General features: G+C 51.8%; 2 protein-coding genes across 3 annotated transcripts in view; one reads left to right on the top strand and one right to left on the bottom strand.

Moving 5' to 3' along the window:
• Ctsa (cathepsin A) lies at positions 1 to 6,108 on the top strand. 2 transcript variants are annotated; one of them, XM_050150828.1, is made up of 15 exons: positions 1 to 127; positions 302 to 480; positions 573 to 684; positions 1,292 to 1,342; positions 1,432 to 1,518; positions 1,750 to 1,905; positions 2,194 to 2,285; positions 2,798 to 2,882; positions 3,316 to 3,407; positions 3,493 to 3,568; positions 3,650 to 3,792; positions 4,401 to 4,476; positions 5,118 to 5,207; positions 5,365 to 5,469; positions 5,686 to 6,108. In XM_050150828.1, exons 1-15 carry the CDS (start codon positions 74 to 76, stop codon positions 5,767 to 5,769), a joined length of 1,482 nt encoding a protein of 493 aa, XP_050006785.1. In that variant the 5' UTR covers positions 1 to 73; the 3' UTR covers positions 5,770 to 6,108. The 2 variants fall into 2 exon arrangements, with proteins under 2 accessions (XP_050006785.1, XP_050006786.1); XM_050150829.1 differs by having other exon boundaries at positions 86 to 189.
• The window catches only part of Pltp (phospholipid transfer protein), a 17,059-nt gene continuing 4,018 nt past the window's right edge, over positions 6,042 to 19,082 (bottom strand). The window contains exons 4-14 of the mRNA XM_050150838.1: positions 17,991 to 18,054; positions 17,846 to 17,909; positions 16,689 to 16,780; positions 12,959 to 13,135; positions 12,807 to 12,866; positions 10,388 to 10,552; positions 10,219 to 10,286; positions 6,950 to 6,992; positions 6,787 to 6,850; positions 6,614 to 6,690; positions 6,042 to 6,346 (exon numbers count right to left, since the gene is read on the bottom strand). Of these exons, the coding sequence (XP_050006795.1) occupies positions 6,224 to 6,346; positions 6,614 to 6,690; positions 6,787 to 6,850; positions 6,950 to 6,992; positions 10,219 to 10,286; positions 10,388 to 10,552; positions 12,807 to 12,866; positions 12,959 to 13,135; positions 16,689 to 16,780; positions 17,846 to 17,909; positions 17,991 to 18,054 (997 nt within the window). The 3' untranslated portion in view covers positions 6,042 to 6,223. The remainder of the gene's footprint in view (positions 6,347 to 6,613; positions 6,691 to 6,786; positions 6,851 to 6,949; positions 6,993 to 10,218; positions 10,287 to 10,387; positions 10,553 to 12,806; positions 12,867 to 12,958; positions 13,136 to 16,688; positions 16,781 to 17,845; positions 17,910 to 17,990; positions 18,055 to 19,082) is intronic.

Genomic DNA, 19,082 nt, shown 5'->3' with positions numbered 1-19,082 from the left:
AAAAAAAAAAAAAAAAAAAAAGACATGAACAAGCTCTCACGTGATGCGGGCGTTCACGTGACGAGGACTACACATGACTTCCAATCCACCGGCGCCTCCTAGAGAGCAAGGACGCAAGGAAGCAGAGGTAAGGAGATTCCCGGACTGATGGACAGCGATCGAGGCTCTGCGGCTGGGAGCTGGACCCGGGTGGGTGCTTCTCCGGGAGATGAGCGCCAGCTCCTCCCCAGGGACTGCTGCACCGAAGCTCAAAGGAGCTGGGGGACTGATAAACATCCTCCGCCGATACTTCCTCCCTCAGATGCTCCGAGCCGCGCTGTCTCCACTGCTCTTGCTGCTGCTTGTGTCCTGGGCATCCCGGGGCGAAGCGGCTCCGGACCAGGATGAAATCGATTGCCTCCCCGGCCTGGCCAAACAACCCAGCTTCAGGCAGTACTCCGGCTACCTCAGAGCCTCGGATTCGAAGCACTTTCATTACTGGTGTGCGGCCGTGCCTGCCTAGGAGGGCTTGATAGCTGGGCGGGCGGACAGGGTCTCTTACTTGCATCAATCCTGCCCTGCACCCTTCCTAGGTTTGTGGAGTCGCAGAAAGACCCGAAGGACAGCCCGGTAGTGCTTTGGCTCAACGGGGGTCCTGGCTGCAGCTCCCTAGATGGGTTCCTTACAGAGCACGGCCCCTTCCTGGTGAGTTGAGCCCTGTTCTCTGCTGTGAGAGACGACTGGAGAGTAGAGAGAGGCGGGAAACAAGGAAAAGAAGCGACAAGGAAAAGGCAGGAGGAGTGGGGAAGAGGAAGGAACTTGTGGCTTCCAGAGTTTGTTTTCCTTCTTAACAATTCTATTTTGAGCCGGGCAGTGGTGGCACAGGCCTTTAGTCCCAGCACTCGGGAGGCAGAGGCAGGCGGATCTCTGTGAGTTCCAGGACATCCAGGACTGTTAACACAGAGAAACCTTGCCTTAAAAACAAAACAAGCAAAAAACCTACAATTTTATTTTGTTTTGTTTTATCTGACCCTTGGCCTAACTTTCTGTACCTCTCCGGAGTGTGGAAATACGTAAAGAGCCTGCCGGGCGGTGGTGGCCCACGCCTTTAATCTCAGCACTGGAGAGGTGGGGGCAGTCGGATCTCTGTGAGTCTGAAGCCAGCCTGGACTACACGACGAGTTCTAGGAAGGCTCCAAAGCTACAGAGAAACCCTGTCTTCAAAAACCAATAAACAAAGAGCCTAGCACTGTGGCTCTTTCTCACCGCCCAGCTGTCCAATGGGACTCACACAGCTGTCTTTCCTCCCCAGATCCAGCCAGATGGTGTCACCCTGGAGTACAACCCCTATTCTTGGAATCTGGTACGCCTGCAGTTGTGGGTCTTGCGGGGCTGTCTGGGTACTTGCAGGGGTGGGGAACCCTCTTCCGCTCATTCCCCCCTTCCTTCTAGATCGCCAACATGCTGTACATTGAGTCCCCAGCCGGAGTGGGCTTTTCCTACTCAGACGACAAGACCTACGTGACCAACGACACAGAGGTGAGTCGGGCTTGCCCACCTGCCCTGTTCTGGCTGCCTCCCCGATAGCGTGATTGGGGAGAGAGTATGACCTCAGAGTCCACTTTTGGCTCTGTCATGTGACCTGTGGTAGGCTCATTACAAAATCACTTCCTCTTGCACAAAATAAAGTGGGCTGGGCTCGCTATCTCTGAGGATCTCTCCAGTTTAAACCTCTCAGGTCTCCGGCCTCTTCCATCTCACCTTCCCCAGGTGGCTCAGAACAATTTCGAAGCCCTGAAAGATTTCTTTCGCCTCTTCCCGGAGTACAAGGACAACAAACTCTTCCTGACGGGGGAGAGCTACGCTGGCATCTACATCCCTACCTTGGCTGTTCTGGTCATGCAGGATCCCAGCATGAACCTTCAGGTGCAAGACTGCTACCGGAGGGAGGAGAGACACCTTGGGGCCATGACCTTGGATTAGTTAGGTCAGCCTAGGTTGGGCACTCCCTGCTGTCAGCTTGCACACCACCTCCTCCTCCTCCTCCTACCGGAAGCTCACCTGCCAGGCTGCCACTCACGTTCTTTAGATTGAGTGACCTCACCCACCCCCACAACCCACTCTGGATTGATTTCAGCTTCTAGACTGCAGGTCAAGGGAAGGTCCCCTCATCCTCACCCTTCAGATGAACTGAGAACTCCGGCTCTTTCACAGGGGCTGGCTGTGGGCAACGGGCTTGCCTCCTATGAACAGAATGACAACTCCCTGGTCTATTTTGCCTACTACCATGGTCTTCTGGGGAACAGGTATGGGAGCGGGACGGTTGGGCAACGTGGAGGGTGGGGCAAGTCCTGAGATCTCAGATCTGTCCTCCAGCACATGATATTCCTGCTCTGATTATGACTAGGTAGGGTTGGCCAAACAAAGGGTTTGATGCTTAGAGGCCAAGATGTAGAGGAGGTAAGGAGTCTGGGCATGGTGGAAAACAGCCCTCAGCTGACACCTGGAAACAGGCAGCTGGGCTGCACAGTGAGTTTAGACCTTGAACCCAGACTACCTAGAAAAACCTCGTCTCGAAAACATTTCTTTTTTTCATTTTAAAAGGGCCCCGAGGAAGACTCTCTGTATGGACTAGGGGGCAGGTTCTTGGGAACTGAGTTAACAGCCTATACACCGTACCCTGTCTTATCTTTCCTCTTCCCCTGGGGTCAGGGTCTGAGGAGGTTGGAGGAGCAGGGGACAGTGCCGCACTACTTAGCGCCTCTCTGCACCGCTTAGTGCCTCTGCCCTCCCTCAGCCTGAGCACTTTGATCTGCAGGCTTTGGACTCTGCTCCAGACCCACTGCTGCTCTCAGAACAAGTGCAACTTCTATGACAACAAAGACCCAGAATGCATCAACAACGTGAGGTTCCGCCCTTCCACCCTAGTCCCGAGATGCGGCTCACACCTCACCTTGGGAACCCCCTATCTCTCCAGCTCCATTGCGTCTCCTTTGGGTGGTACTGGGGGTTGAACCCAGGGCCTAATGCATGCATAACAAGCACTCTACCAACTGGGCTGTAGCTCCAGCCCACTTCACAGCCTCTCTGTCCTGGACCTTCCCATATGTGGTGGTCTCTGCGACATCCAGTGAGGAAACTGAAGCCAGGGAACAGCGGTGCTAGGACTGGACCCAGGTCTGGAAGATTGCTTCCAATGAGCTTTGGGGTCTGTGGAAAAAAGTGGGTGAAGGGTGGTGACAGGAGATGAGGTAGGAAAGCAGCTAATTTTGAGGGGAGATGAGTGGGTCATGGAGGGTCACAGATTGAAGAAAACATGATGGTATGTTGGCACAGCTCCAGGAAGTGTCTCGAATTGTGGGCAAATCTGGCCTCAACATCTACAATCTCTACGCTCCGTGTGCTGGTGGGGTGCCTGGCAGTGATAGGTAGGTGCTGCTGGTTATGCCTGGGGCCAACCCCAACGGCCTCTACAGGCCCAGCACCCATCTTTCTTAATTATTTATTTTTCAGATATGAGGACACTCTTGTGATTCAGGATTTCGGCAACCTCTTCACTCGCCTGCCACTCAAGCGGACCTTCCATCAGGTATGCGAGGGCACGGGCTTTCCCTGGGGGAGTAGGTGGGGCAGAGGAGTAAAGGCCCTCACCCTGTGTCCCTGCTCCCAGGCACTGCTGCTGCGTTCTGGGGACAAGGTACGCTTGGATCCCCCCTGCACCAACACCACAGCCCCCTCCACCTACCTCAACAACCCGTATGTTCGGAAGGCCCTCCACATCCCCGAGAAGCTGCCCCGCTGGGACATGTGCAAGTGAGCTTCTGTGGCCACTCATGATTCAGGAGGTGGCGTCAGCAGGGTTCACGGGGGTCCTGCAGCTAGGGCTCCTCAGAGCGGGCGGTGTGGACATTCCGGGTGAAAATTAGCTGGGCAGGGTATTTAGTGGCCTTGACCTCCATCTTGATTGACATTCAGTTAACTCGGAGGTGGCCACATTGGTTATCATCAGATCCTTTTCTGACATAGGCGCTGTCCCAACTTCCACTCCACTGCCACCCAGAGCTGCTCATTCTGTGACCCCATCAAGTAAAAGGGTAGCCCTAGCTCATCAGAGCCTAGTGAGGTCTTTCCTGATTGGTCAGTGCCCATCCTCTGCTCTGTCATTACCAGCTGTTACAGCTTCCACACCTGCTGGTCCCTTTACACTAAAGCCAGCTATATCCCAGCCGTTGTAACAACCAAAAGATGCGCCCACACATCTCCAAGTTTGAGTGGGTTGAGAAATCTCTGAATGCCATTTCGGTTCAGATAAGTAGGTCCAAGGAGAGGTGATAGACCCAGCGCTGGGAATCAGAAAGCTCCGATTGTTGACTGGCCTCCTCTGTGTTTCTTTCTGCATCCTATGCATGTGCTCCCGGCAGCTTCGTGGTGAACTTACAGTACCGCCGTCTCTACCAAAGCATGAACTCCCAGTACCTGAAGCTGCTAAGCTCACAGGTATGTGGGCGCAGCACAGCAGGCTCCAGCCTCTGTGGCTTCTGAAGCTTTCCGCCATTGTAGCCTTAGGTTCTAGAGCAGCAGGTGAGGTGGGGCGCCTCTCGGAACTTGCCCCACAACGCCCTGGTGGCTGTTTTTTTTTTTTTTTTTTTTTTTCTGTTGCTATTCTGAGACTCTGTCTTGTTATGTAGCCTAGGCTAGCTTTGAACACAGCAAAACTGTCTCAGCCTCTCCAGTTCTGGGATTACAGGTGTGTGCCAACATGCCCAGCTCTGGGAAAGTGTCTTATGCATTCCCAGCGATGTTTTCTCTGTCTGTAAAATAAGACTAATCATCTGGGCATAGTGAGTCATAACTATAAGGCCAGCCCTGGGGAGACTGAGGAGAAACTTCAAATTCTGAGACAATCTGGGCTCCCGTGATGAGACTGTCTATTTGGGGGATGGGGTATCTTCCTCCCTAGACAGTAAAAGCATCTGACTGGTGCTTACTGGACATGTAGTATGCGATCAGAAAACATGAGAATTTCAGGTTCCTAGTATTAGCTGGGCTTCTGCATTCCCAGGAAGGTAGGGCTTGAACCAGGGAAGGGCTGAGGGCCTGGGCCTATCCCACACTTCTGTTTTCCCCTTCTACTCCAGAAATACCAGATCCTACTGTACAATGGCGATGTGGACATGGCCTGCAATTTCATGGGGGATGAGTGGTTTGTGGATTCCCTCAACCAGAAGGTAAGGTTGTGCTGGGGGGTGGGGGCGTGGGGTGCCAGGAGTGACTCTCGTCTGCAGAGGGCACACCTGAAGAGGACTCTCCAGTCCTGAGGTCTCGAGGACAGCTGTGGGCAGGGCTGGCAGGAGCCACTGGCTGATGTCTTTCCCAATGGGCCAGATGGAGGTGCAGCGTCGGCCCTGGCTGGTGGACTATGGGGAGAGTGGAGAGCAGGTAGCCGGCTTTGTGAAGGAGTTCTCCCACATTACCTTCATCACCATCAAGGTAGGACTTGGAGCCCAGTGAGGGGCAGCTGAGGCCGGAGGGACAGTGGTGGGACCTCCCTTCTTTACCCTCTGGCTTTTGTTTCTTCTGGGTCACCACTGGTGCATCAGGGCAAGCTTTCAGGGTGAAGAGGGGAGTAAAGGTCTTGGGATGAAGTACCGGGGGTAAGGGTGATAAGTATTGGGGATCCGAATCTCATAAAGCTGTGCTCCCCAGGGCGCTGGACACATGGTCCCCACGGACAAACCCCAAGCTGCCTTCACCATGTTCTCTCGATTCCTAAACAAGGAGCCTTACTGAGGGGACCCATGGAAGTCCTCAGTCCTCCAGCCCCTCCCAGCCTCTCTCGACTGAGAGAGGTCCTCCTTTATGCAAAATGCCCCTGTGGGGCAGGTCCTGCTCTAACACTGTCCCCAACTTAGCACAGCCCTGTGCATCCCAGCCTGGGCCTCAGGGCTTCACAGAGACAGCCTAGGGGCAGTGAGCACTTTGTTCCCGTGGCCTGACCTCCCCCCACCTGCTTAATGAATGCCCCATCCCAGGACCCCAACAGAGCTCTAGGGCAGCCCAAGAAGAGGGGTGGATGGATTGTAATTGATGGCTGACTGGTTATGAAATTAAATCGGGTATAGCTTCAAACCGAATGCTTCTCTGTGGCACTGGTGACACACTACAGGCGGTGGGGGGGGGGGCCAGGGCTGATGCCGAGAAGACCCAATTCCTGAATGCCAGCTGCCTGGGTGGGATGAAGAACTCAGGCAGCCACTGCAGAGGGTGGGGCGACACTGGAGTCCACAACGGTGGCAGGACGGTTCTTGTCAATCACTTCTCGAAGCCCTTTGGCAAAGTGGAGGTCAGCCCCAATGGTGAGGAAGCCCTGGGAAGGGGACAGGGAGTCTCACTCTGTCCTTTAGGAGACAGCTTTTCCAAACAAACACATAATTGAGAGATCTCGGGGGGGGGGGGGGGCAGCTCCTTTGAGGTGTATCTCCTCTATAGCTTGGCTTTGTTTCTGAATAAAATCCCTTGCTAATTGCTAGGAAGGAGCAACTAGTGGAAAAGGGGCTTTGGGGGACAGAAAGCACTGGGGTGTTGTCGGAGGGGAAGACCCTGGAGTGCATCCTCCCACCCACAATCTACTTACCGCGTGGTTGGTCACCACCTCCCGCACAAAGTTGATGCCCTCGGGGAGGGGGATCTGCACCCCACGCCAGGTCCGCTCTGTGGGTGGGAGAGGCAGGCTCAGCCAGGTCCCTCCAGCTAAGCCCCTGCCCCCATTCCTTCCTTCCTCGCCCCCCCCCCCCCCCCAGCCCCTACCATTGAGCATGGGCATCACTCCAATTTGCAGCAGTGTCTTCAGCGGGGCCTGCAGTGGGATCAGCTGGGGGAAAAGGGCACAGACAGGAGCGCATGGGTGGTGGGTTGGTGTGAACTGCCAGCCTGCCCCAGTGCACCCACCCACCGCCACCCCCCGACTCACTGCCAGAGACTCCAGCGCAGACTGATTTGAGTAGATCTGAAACCTGCAGGAGAGAAATGTGCACCGTGGCCATGAAACCTGAGGACATCCTTTTCTTGGCCCTACCTAAAGATGGCCCCAAGTGTCAGCCTTCCAGGCCCTACCTAGTCCTCTTTCAGGGAGCTGCCATTCCCCAGGTGTGCATGCTTGAGTGACACTCATCTTTGGAGCCCCCCCTTTCCTTTTTTTTTTCTTTTTTGTTTTGTTTTGTTTTTCGAGACAGGGTTTCTCTGTGGCTTTGGAGCCTGTCCTGGAACTAGCTCTTGTAGACCAGTCTGGTCTGGAACTCACAGAGATCCGCCTGCCTCTGCCTCCCGAGTGCTGGGATTAAAGGCGTGCGCCACCACTGCCTGGCAACACAAATTAATTTTAAAAAGAAAAGCTAGCCAGGTTGATGGACCCCTACAGCCGGCAGTCAGCTTTCTTTCTAAAGGCAAAGGCAGGCAGTTTTCTTTGAGTACCAGACCAGCCTAGACCTTTGATCAGGAAGGAGTTGGGGTGGGACACGGTACTGGGGAGATGGTTCGGAGGTTAAGAGCACTTGCGACTCTTTCAGAGGCTGAATTCAGTTCCCAGCACCCATGTCTGGCAACTCACATGGCTTGTAACTCTAGCTTCAGGACATCCGAAGCGTCTTCTGACCTCTTTAGGCACCCATGTATACATGGTGTGTGCGCATGCGCATGCACACATAATTAAACTATTACTAAAAAACAAATCTTTAAAAAAAAAATTGAGAGCTGCCACAGAGGCACAGGCCTTTGATCCCACCACTTGGGAGGAGGCAGAGGCAGGTGGGTCTCTGTGAATTCCAGACCAGCCTGGTTTACATATTAAGACCAAGAAAAAAAAAAAACACTCAGGAGGCAGAGGCCGACAGATCTCTGGGTTCAAGGCCAACCTGATCTACAGAGTGAGTTCCAGGACAGCCAGAGCTACACAGAGAAACTCTGTCTCAAGAAGGGATGAAAGGAAGGAAGGAAGGAAGGATGGATGCTGACCTGGAGATGCAGAACTCTTCCCTGGCATGTATATAAAGCCCAGTTCTATTCTCAACACCACATAAATATACACACATATGCTGCTGAGGCACGTGCATACATGTGTGTGCATGTGTGTATGTGTGTTTGCATGGGTAAAGGTACACACGTGTGTAGGGGTATGTATGGATATGTGCACATGGAGACTGGAGGTCAAACTCGGGTCATTTTTCCTCACACACCATCCACCGTGCTGTTTTGAGACAGAATCTCTTCATTGATCTGCAGCTCCCGTGTTAGGCCAGGCTGGTCGGGGAGTGAGCCCAGGGATCCTGCTGTGCTTTCTCCAGTGCTGGGATTACAAGCCGTGACCCCTAAACCCCAGGTTTTTAGGTGGGTTTTAGGGCTCAACCTCAGGCTGTCATCCTTGAATTTATTCACTTAGCTATCTCTCCAGTCCTTGGGATTGTTTGTCATTGGTGATGTTTGAGGTAGGGTCTTGCTATGTAGGGCAGCCTTGGCTGGCCTCAAACCTGGCCGAGCTGCAATACTGTAAAACACAGAGTGACTCAGTCCTCACTCATAGCCCTAAGAATCTGGGGCTTTTAGAAATTGTTTGGCACCAGTGAGGAAACTGAAGCTGCAGAGGTGATGTAAGTTGCCTGAAGTCACGTGGCTGTGTGGACTAGACCCTGCCTCTAGATTCCAAGACCCTGCTACCTTCCCTGGTTTTGTTTCAGCCTCTGTATCTGCACTGTCTGCTAGGTAGCCACTAGTTAACGAACTGTGAAGTACAGCTGTTTAATTATAACTATAAAATGCAGAGTCGCACATGGCCAGGGGCGATGACGCTTGGCTCAGCCCTAGAGAAGATGGTATTTGCACTGGTATTCGGCACAGGAGGAAATGAGCCTTAGAACGAGAAAATGACTTGCTTCAAGGTAACCATTGCACTGAGCCCAGGTTGATGCCCGAACCAGTGTTTCCATCCTCTTGGCTGTGTAACTGCGGGTGTGTCATTTAGCCTTACTGAACCAATTTGCTGGTCTCTAATAATACCTACTTTGCCTGCTTCTGGATGCTGGGAGAATGCAGAGGCGTTGCTTTAGAAACCACTGTTAGCCAGGAATGGTGACACACCTGTAATCCCATCACACAAGAGGCAGATCTCTTTAACTTTGAGGTCAGCCCAATATATAGAGTGCCAGTCCACCCAATGCTACAGAGTGAGACCTTGTCTCAAAAGAAAAAAAAAAAAAGATAAAAGTACTTTGGGGGCTGGGGAGATGTGGTTCAGTTGGTAGAGTGTTGCCATCTAGCATGCCCTAGGCCTTGAGTTCAGCTCCCGAGCTCTGCCTAAACGGGACATAGTGGTGGGTGCCTGTGATCCCAGCACTCCAGAGATGGAGGCAGGATCATCTTTGGCTGTCTACTAACACAGAACTTGGATGTGTAGGTGTGTGTGTGTGTGTGTGTGTGTGTGCATGTGAGGTCAGAAGACACCCTCCAGGGTGTTGGCCCTTAGATGCCGCCCACCTTTTGTTTGAGACAGGGTCTTTCAAAGGCAGATTAGCTCTCATCAGAGCTGCCAAGGATCCACCTGTGTCTAGTCATCATCACTGGGATTAAAAGCTTTTCCCATGGGCTCTAGGGATTCAAACTCAGGGCCTTGTGCTGACAAGGCAAGAACTTTACTAATTGAGCCATCCCTATATCCCTGAGTTAAAAATCTTTTTAAAAAAGACTTATTTATTTTTATTTTATGCACATTGGTGTTTTGTCTGCATGTATGTCTATGAAGGTGTCAGATCCCCTGGAACTGGAGTTAAAGGCAGTTGTGAGCTGCCATGTGGGTGCTGGGAATTGATCTGAAAGAGCAGCCAGTGCTTGTAACCACTGAGCCATTTCTCCAGGCCTGAGTTAAAATCTTCTCTATTCATTCATTCGTTTATTTTGAGACAGTAGCTCACTATGTAGCTCTGGCTGGCCTGGATCTCACTATATAGACTAGAGCGACCTTAAACTCAGAGATCCACGTGCCTATGTTGAGTACTTAAAGGCATGAACCGTAACACCCAGACTTGAGTTCGGTTTCCTATGTACTAACAAAGACAGATCCCAGCTTGTTGGAGGCTTACAGGAAGAGTTTGGTTTTAGCCCCATGGTTCTATTGGGCAGGTATCACTCACTATCAGAGGTGTTAAGGCTCAGAAGCTAAGGGCCTACCCAGGATCCTTATCGACCACCTACCTGCGAAGGTCCAGCTTGGTTCGCAGTGCCTTGCCCCGGAGTGTCATCTTAGCACTGAGACGCCCTTCCTGAAGGGAAGTGCAGAGCCATTAGGAACTGGGAAAGTTCGGAGACCACTTCACAACCCACTTCTCACTGACCCCCAGGTACCCTCATTCTGGGGCCATACCATGATCATCTTAGACAGCTCGACTTCAGCCAGCATGGGCGGGGCCAAGGTGATGGTGAGGCTGGCAGTGACAGAGATGGTGGTGCCCGAGGGCTTAATGGTGCAACGCGGAGGGCTCACAGCCTGCAGCTTCAGCTTCAGTGGGGAGTTAATCACTGTAGGGCTCTGGAGATGGGATAAGGAAGGTGGGTCACAGTCCCAAATTGTTACCTGGTGAGCCCTGGGGATACTGGGGGACAAAGTCTCAGCCTTTTGGGAGACAAGGATTGCAGGTACAGACTGTGCTACCGCAAGACTGCAACTACTGCCCCACGCCCTTCTGACCTGCACCCAGCCCCCATGAGTTGGTCAAAGTAGTCTCCTTCCTTCCTTCTCTTTTGAGATGGGCTCTTGCTATGTTGCCTGACTGGTCTTGAAATGCTGGACTCCAGAGCTCCCCCGGCTCAGCCTTCAAGTGCTGAAATTATAGCACGCACCCCACACCTGACTCCCTGCTCCCCACTTTCTCCTCAGTAGCTAATCCAGACTCAAACCCCATCCGGGACTCCCCAGGAATGGATGACCTTTTTGCTTAAACATCCCTCCTCATCTCTGCGCTCTACAGACCGCGTGATACTATTAAATGCGGGCGCTTACTCACTGCTGAGTGTGAGTCTGAGCAGGTGTGCTAGCTAAACCTGTAATCCCAGTCTTTGGGAGGTAGGGTAGAGGCAGGAGGAGCAGGCATTCACACACACACACACACACACATATATAATTATATACATATATGTGTGTGTATATATATAATTTGAGGCCAACCTGGGCTATATAAGAATATGAGATCCAATCTCAAAAACAAACATCCCTTTAAGCATAATTCTGACCACAGCATACATACACAGTAGCTCAACCAAATGAGCCAGCTACTATTATCCTCATTCTGTGTATGTGCATGCAGTATGTGTGTGCACGCACATGGGTGCACGCGTGAATATATGCTCTTGCTACAGCTCAACTTAGGTGTCTTTCTTTCTTACTTCCAACCTTATTTTTTGCGGCAGGGCCTCTCCCTGGACCTGCAGCTCTCTGATCCAGCTGGATTGGCTGACTAACAAATCCTAGGAATCCTCCTGCCCCCTCCCCAGAGCTGTGACAACTCTGCTCCCAGCTCTTAACACGGGTGCTAGGGATCCGAGCTCGGCTCCTCCTGTGTCTAAGGCAAACACGTTACTCACTGAGCCAATCCCCCAGGGAACTGAAGCAGAAGGACAAAGGTCTGTGTGGTCATTCAGCTGCAGAGCTGACCGATAAATACAAGCAGCCTGGGAACACAGCCGTACTCTTAACTACTCCGCCATTGTGTTCACGAGGACGGCAGCAGCAACAGCAGCTGTTTTACCGAACACGTGCCCCATAGCTGGTACTATCTTTTTTTTTTTCTTTTTTCTTTTTCTTTTTTTTTTTTTTCGAGACAGGGTTTCTCTGTGGCTTTGGAGCCTGTCCTGGAACTAGCTCTTGTAGACCAGGCTGGTCTCGAACTCACAGAGATCTGCCTGCCTCTGCCTCCCAAGTGCTGGGATTAAAAGTGTGCGCCACCACCGCCCGGCTTCTGGTACTGTCTAATTACACGTTTTACTTCACTGAGAACTCACAACATGCTTACAAGATTATGTGTGTAGAGAAGGCCAGTGTGACCTGGAGTCACACAGACTCAAATTCCTGTCACTTACAAAATTGTAGCTCTGTATTTTCACATGCATGCAGTGCCCTCGGAGACCAGAAGAGGGCACTGGATCCTCCTGAATTAGAGTTCCAGACAGTTAGCTACTGTGTGGGTGCTGGAAACCAAAATTAAGACAGGGTTTCTCTAAAGCTGGAGCCTGTCTTAGAACTTCTTTTGTAGATCCGGCTGGGCTTGAACTCAAGAGATCTACCTGCTTCTCCCTCCCAAGTGCTGGGATTAAAGGCATGCACCACCACCGCCTGGCATATTTTTTAAAAATATTTGTAGATGGGGCTAGAACTCGGGGCTTCACGCATACACAGCAAACATTCTACTAACTGTACTATATCCCTAAACCCCTGTTTTAAATGTTTTCATTCCTTCCATCCTCCCCCATTAAATAAAGGTAAAGAAATGAGTGTAGCGGCCACCCTGAAGGCCCCGACACTTGGAAGGCTCAGGTTCTCTCCCAACCTTCCAGCTGCTCTGTGAAGTCGACAGGGCAGGCAGTACCAACCCTGCTCCACAAAGTGGGAAACGGGCTTGGCGAGGTGAGGGGACTCGGCCACAGGCAAAAGGCCAGGCTTTCAGTTTCCTTTACAGCCACCGCTGGAGATCTCCAACTGTACCCTCCACCTACCACCTCACTGTCGTGACATGACAGTGGGGTGACCTTCAACCCCATCCACACCCCTGCCTCTAGCCAATACTCACTAGGAGAACGATGCTCCCAAAGTAGGTGGCCCTCAGAAGCATGTCCAGGTCACTTGGCACCTGAACAGGGGAATTAGGAATGAATGAGACAAGGTCACTAACCCCTCCATCATGGGCCCTTCTTCACCCAGCCTCAGACAAGCCTGGCATACCTTGTCCCCCACAAGCGTCAGCTGCAGGGCTCCAGCCTGGAAGTAGCTCTCCATGGCGGAGTCAAAGAAGGACTCAGAGAAGGCCACATACACCATCCTCTCTTCCTCCTCCAACTGTGGCTCCACCGCCCTGTTGAAGAAGCTCCAGTTCCCATCAGTCAAGGGGAAGAATGTTCCCTGGAATTGGGAGGTCAGGGTCAAGGTAGATCGGATTTGTGCCAGGCACAGTCAGGAGTCACGGAGAACTGGACTCTGTGGCTGTCCTGGGTTGGGGGAGGGGGGTACTCATGGGCTCATCTCTCAAAAAGTATTGCAAAGAGGCCAGGAGAACAGGAGGAGCACAAGAAGCAAGGCATGGAGCTGAAGAGACGGCTCAGATATTAAAAGTATGTACTGCTCTTCCAGAGGACTGGGGTTCAACTCCCAGCACCCACACAGTCTCAACAGTCTGCCAGTTCCAGAGAACCCTTCTGTTCTCCACAGGTACCGCAAAGACACTGCTGTACTTAAAAAGTTGGCAAAACTTTCACACCATAAATAAGCCCAGAAAGAGAAGGAAGGAAGGAGCAAAGAAACAAAGAAAAGGAAGGCAGAGAGGACCAGGGAAAATAACACAGCAAAGGAGGAGTCTGAGTGGCCTTGGATACTGGCAGCAGTAATCACAGCCAAATTTACATATCCATCCTGGCCACCCAGTTCCAGGTACTCAGTGCCCTTCTCGACTTATGTGATTTTGAGATGTGGTCTTGCTAATGTAGCCCTGGCTGGGCTCAACTTCATGGCAATCCTTCTGCCTCGGTCTTTTGTGGGTTGGAATATACCAGCATGCGCCACCACGAATGCTTCCTTCAGTCTGTCTAACAGAGGCTCCTTTGGTCCGCGCCACAGCCCTGGAAGTCACGGCTTCTCACTCTGTTCTTTGCACTTACTAGGAAACAGGCACAGATGGGTGACGCCATCTGCCTGATGTCGTGCTGCTGGCCAGGGGTGGGATCAGGATTTGAACTTACAACAGTTGAGCTGCAGAGTCTTTAGAACACTTTGTTGCCAGCCACAAGAAGGCACAAAGGTGGTCACATACAAACTGCTGACGTTGGGCAAGTCTTCATAGCCATCAGATGAACACAGCTGGGGTGCCCTATTTCCTGGGACCTAGTCCTGCTATACAGGAGCCCTGCCTTCTCTCCCTCTCCCTAAAATAAAATTACTTAAACTTATAAGTCACTCACTCCCTGTGGTCCACGCTTTTCATTCTTCAAATCTGTGAAATAAGAACCTGAAGGCTGTCTGGCCCAGTGGCCAGAATTTAATCCCAGAATTCCCATTTCCGAGGCAGAGGCAGGCAGATCTCTGAATTCAAGGTCAGCCTGAGTTTCAGGCCAGCTAGGGCTAGTCCTCTAAAAACAAACATCAAACCTTGAAACCTGCAGGCTCAGGATGGCTTTGGTGGCTGTCCATTTTCTCTCTAGCCCCCCTATCTAAGCCCACCTTGGACAAAAGAAAAGGTCTCCATCAAATTCAAAGATGCTCCAGTAATCCCTATGTCCTGATGACTTCCTGGCCAGGAACTGAAGAGAGAATCCATCAGGAAGAGATCTCATATCTAGCCATTCCAGCTGCCAAAAAGGCTGCAAGGCAGAACCTGGGTTCAGCACTCTCCAGTCAAGCCTTGAAGGCCTAGGAAAAAGGTCCACTAAGCTAGCCACAAATGGATGTGGCCTGAGTCTGTGAAAGGCGCTACAGGTTTTAATTTGATTGTGCCCTTCTTTTTTTTCTCTCTCTCTTTTCTTTTTCTTTTTTTTTTTTTTGTTTTTGTTTTTGTTTTTGTTTTTTGAGACAGGGTTTCTCTGTAGCTTTAGAGCCTGTCCTGGAACTAGCTCTGGTAGACCAGGCTGACCTCGAACTCACAGAGATCCGCCTACCTCTGCCTCCAAGTGCTGGGATTAAAGGCGTGCGCCACCACTGCACGGCTTAATGTGCCCATCTTTTCAGCCTGTCCTGGTCGTCTGCTTAGGGCTTGTAATGCTGAGCTGTAAAAACTGCCTGCTCCCACTAGAAGGGAATTGTTTTCTCCACACAAAGGTCCCTGGTCCATTTCTCCCCTATCCTCTCTCACCTTACTCCCCCATCACATCATTATCCAGGTACCAACCAAGGCCCCTCACAACACCCAGCCGTTAAACAAATGGAGCTACTGGTAAACTCTCTGGGTCCCTTAGGTAGAGCCCAGTGGAGGGGACCAGCAACTGCCACACCCGATGATCCGCTCAGCTCAAAGAAGCCGGACTGGTAGCTACCCACATTCCCTAAAGGCAGATAGGGCTACTCCTTGGGGTGTGGGGATGAGAACAGGAGGTAGGAACAGGCCAAGTGGGGCAGGGACCCCAGAGCAGCAGTTGTGAGAATGTCCTGGCTAGAGGCAGGATGCCAGGAGAGTGCTCTGCTCCCGGCTTCAGGTTTTCGGTCACTCCTACCCCGAAGCTACACCTGAAGCGATACCTAAAGACCTGCCTGAAAGCCAAGAGTCACCTGGACACGGTGGCTGGGCCAACCGGACTGACCAGCTCAGCCCCCTCCCCCCAGCTTCCACCATCAGTCCAGACTAGCAGCTATGTGGTACCCTACTTCCAAGGACCCCTCCTGCTATCCAGGAACTCTTTACTCTTTCGCTTAAGTTCTCTGCAGTGAAATATTTATTTCCAAAACTCAAAAAAAAAAAAAGTTCTAAAAACACAGCTGTGTTTTCACACACACAAATTCAACTATAATTAAAAGCAGCAGCTGGGGGAGACAGCTCAGTGGTTAAGAGCACCAGAGGATATGGGCTCAGTTCCCAGCAACCATGTGACAGCTCACAGCAGTCTGTATAGGTCCAGGTCTAGGGTTTCTAAACCCTCTTCACACATGGACTACACAGACAGACAGACAAAACCACTTATATACAGAAAATAAAAATAAACCTTAAAAAAACAAGTATTGTTGCTGGATGTGGTGGCGCACGTTTTCAATTCCGGCACTCAGGAGTCAGAGGCAGGGGGATCTCTAAGTTGTGAGACCAGCCTGGTCTGCAAAGCAAATTCCAGGAATGTCAGAGCTACACAGAGAGACTCTGTCTCAAACAAACAGCATTGTCAGGCTGGCAAGATAGCGGCTCCTCTGGTAAGGGAGCTTACTGGCAGTCCTGAGGACCTAAGTTTGATCCCCAGGTGGATGGAGAGAACCAACTTCTACAAGCTGACCTCTGACCTCCACATGTGTGCCATGGCATGTATTGCACGCACACAATATTGTATCAATCAGTGGACATTTGCAGGCTAGATGTCCCACAAACGTGACACCATTTTAAATGGTGAACTTGAACATCCTCAGACCATGGTACCCATGGAGGGCTTGGACTCAGTCCCTCTCGGAAACCCAAAGAAGACTGTTGGTGCCTGATTCACAGGGTTGGGAGAGGCAGGGGATGGGTAGGGCATGAGCAAGTCCCTGAGGTAAGGTCCTTTGTGGGGCCCAGCTGGACAGGAGGAGCTGCAGAGACACCGGACATAGCTAGAAAGGTGGGGCTTGCCCTCCAGATCCAGGGGGCTGAACCCAAGGCAGCAGCAACAGCAGGAAGACACAGCAGAACAGCAGAGGACAGAGAGTCAGTTTGCAGAGCCCTGCTCAGCCACAGAGAGAAGGAAGCTGGTTGGCGGTCAGAGGTCACAAGTAACCAAGTCACTCAGCTCACCCGGAATTCCAAGTCCATATTGCCATTGGAGACCACAGGATCCTTCAGGAGGGAATAGTCGATGCCAACAAGATCATCCACAGGACTACGCACTGCAGAAAGGGGCTCAAGTCACTCCAAGCTGGGCTACACTGGGTCTGGTGCTTAACCTCTCTCTGTCTTTCTTCACAAATACTGACACTCCTCCCCTCATAAAGTTCTTTTTTATTTTGTTTTGTTTTTGTTTTTTTTTTCAAGATAGAGTTTCTCTGGAGCTTTGGATCCTGTCCTGGAGCGAGCTCTTGTAGACCAGGTTGGCCTCGAACTCACAGATATCCGCCTGCTTCTGCCTCTCAAGTGCTGGGATTAAAGGTGTGCTTCACCACCGCCGGGCTCCCTCAAAAAGTTCTTATGAGGATCAGATAGGCTTAAAGCGGCAAGCACTTAGAGCCTGGGCTGGTGTCCATGCTGGGTAATGAAGTTATTGTTAGTTCCCGGACTACTGTGACCACTGGAAAGTTTTCATCAAATCACTAAGCAAGACTGAAAAGGAGGGGCCAGCAAAATGGCTCATCAGCTAAAGGAACTTGCCTCCCAAGCCTGGCAACCCGAGTTCAAACCCCAGAACCCGTACAAAGGCAGGAGACAGTCAACTGCACAATGTTCTCCTCTGACCTCCGCACATACATCATGACATGAGTACACACACACACAACACACATGCAGAGCGATAAGAGCACGTTTTAAAATGCTTAAGATGGCAAAGGGGTCACTTCCCCTGCATTCCTTTACAATGCCCTTCACCAACAGGTCTGATGGGACAGAATCGCTGCTCCATGGTAGACAGACATAGTGGCTTAGGAAGAAGGGACTTATGTTAATTGAGCACCCATGAAAAGCAAGGTGATGATGGAGACAAAGGGGGCCCCCAAGATCAGCAAGCACACACTAAAGACCTTGACAGCTCCTGGGGAGGCGTTACCAGACAAATGAGGAACCCGAAACCCAGACGGGTTTTCTTACCTAAGGTTAGACAGCAGGTCAACGACACATTTGAACCCAGGACTGTTCTATGGCTGGACTTGGAAGGGGTCTGTTCTGACAACAGCATACAGCTTCCTTCCACCCCCAGCCCCAGTCCTGGGTCAGGTCTCTCAGCCCCACCAGCACTGACTCACCGGGCACCGTGTCCAGGAGAGAGTTGAGCAGCACTGTCCCAGCGTGGTGGAGCACAGGGCAGATCTGGGGGGACAGGACCAGAGTCAGGGCTTCTCAGCACCAGGCCACCCCTACTTTGGTAACCAGGTCTGCCACCGCCCGCACCTGCTGGTTGAGGAGGAACCGCATCCCGGAAGTGATGAATGTGGAGAAGAAGTTATATATTCCCCTGCAAGGAGAGGAGAGCCTGGGTTAGCCCAGCCCTTGGCCTGACCACAAGCCAGGTCCAGGAAAAACACAGTGCCCAGAAGAGACAGTTACAACAAGGGCTCCTGTGTTCCAGCCAGCTCCTCAGTAGATGCCCCAAGATCCAAGCCCAGCCCCTCTCAGCTTGACCCTCAAGGCTCCCTCCGCTGTCATGTGCCTCACTCACAGCTGCCCAGAGATGCCCACGTCTGACCTGTACACCCCCGATGCCCTTCCCACTGTTCGTGCCCACTGCAGTCTGACTGGGCACCAACACCTCCTGTTCCAGCCAGTCTTCTCAGGTCACCCTCCATCCTGAACCCTGTCCTGGTTCCACTTCCTGGGCACTCCTGACCCTGTTTAAGTCCTGCCAGCTGAGCTCTAAACTGCTTTCCAGATCTTCAAGGCCTGAGACACACGACATTTGTTAAACAAACAAACTCTGACCGTGTGTGGACACCAGATGACAAATCTATCACGTTCCCCACAAAAACTCAATGCCAAGGACCCCCAGGACCCCCAATATATCGCTTTTTGCTAGTAGTAGTAGTAAAGTAGTAGTAGTAGTATTTTGGATTTTCGAGACAGCGTTTCTCTGTGTAACAGTCCTGGCTGTACTGGAACTTGCTTTGTAAACCAGGCTGGCCTCTGCCTCCCAAGAACTGGAATTAAAGGTGTGTGCCACCATGCCTGGCTCCAGTTTCATTTTCTAATTCAGGTGGTTGGGGATTGAACTCAGGGCCTTGTGGATTCTAGGCAGATACTCTACCACTGAGCCAGTTCCAGCCCCGGGGATACTAATCCTAACAACTACATTTAATCTTAGCAGTTAGACATTTATTATATGCCAGGACTGTTCTAGCTATTTTACATCTGACAACTCAGTGCCCGTGACGATCTGGGGAAATAGATTCCCTTCTTCTCCCCATATTCCAGAAGACACCGAGGCCCTGAATTTCGCTGACTTGCCCAAGTTCACACAGCCGGGAAGGGGCGGGGGGGGGGGGGGGG

Source organism: Alexandromys fortis, unplaced genomic scaffold (assembly GCF_014885135.2).
Source record: "Alexandromys fortis isolate MF-2015 unplaced genomic scaffold, M_Fortis_MF-2015_v1.1 scaffold_27, whole genome shotgun sequence".
Taxonomy (NCBI): Eukaryota; Metazoa; Chordata; class Mammalia; order Rodentia; family Cricetidae; genus Alexandromys; species Alexandromys fortis.
The sequence above is the reverse complement of the archived record's forward strand: the minus strand, read 5'-3'. Positions and strand labels throughout refer to the sequence as shown.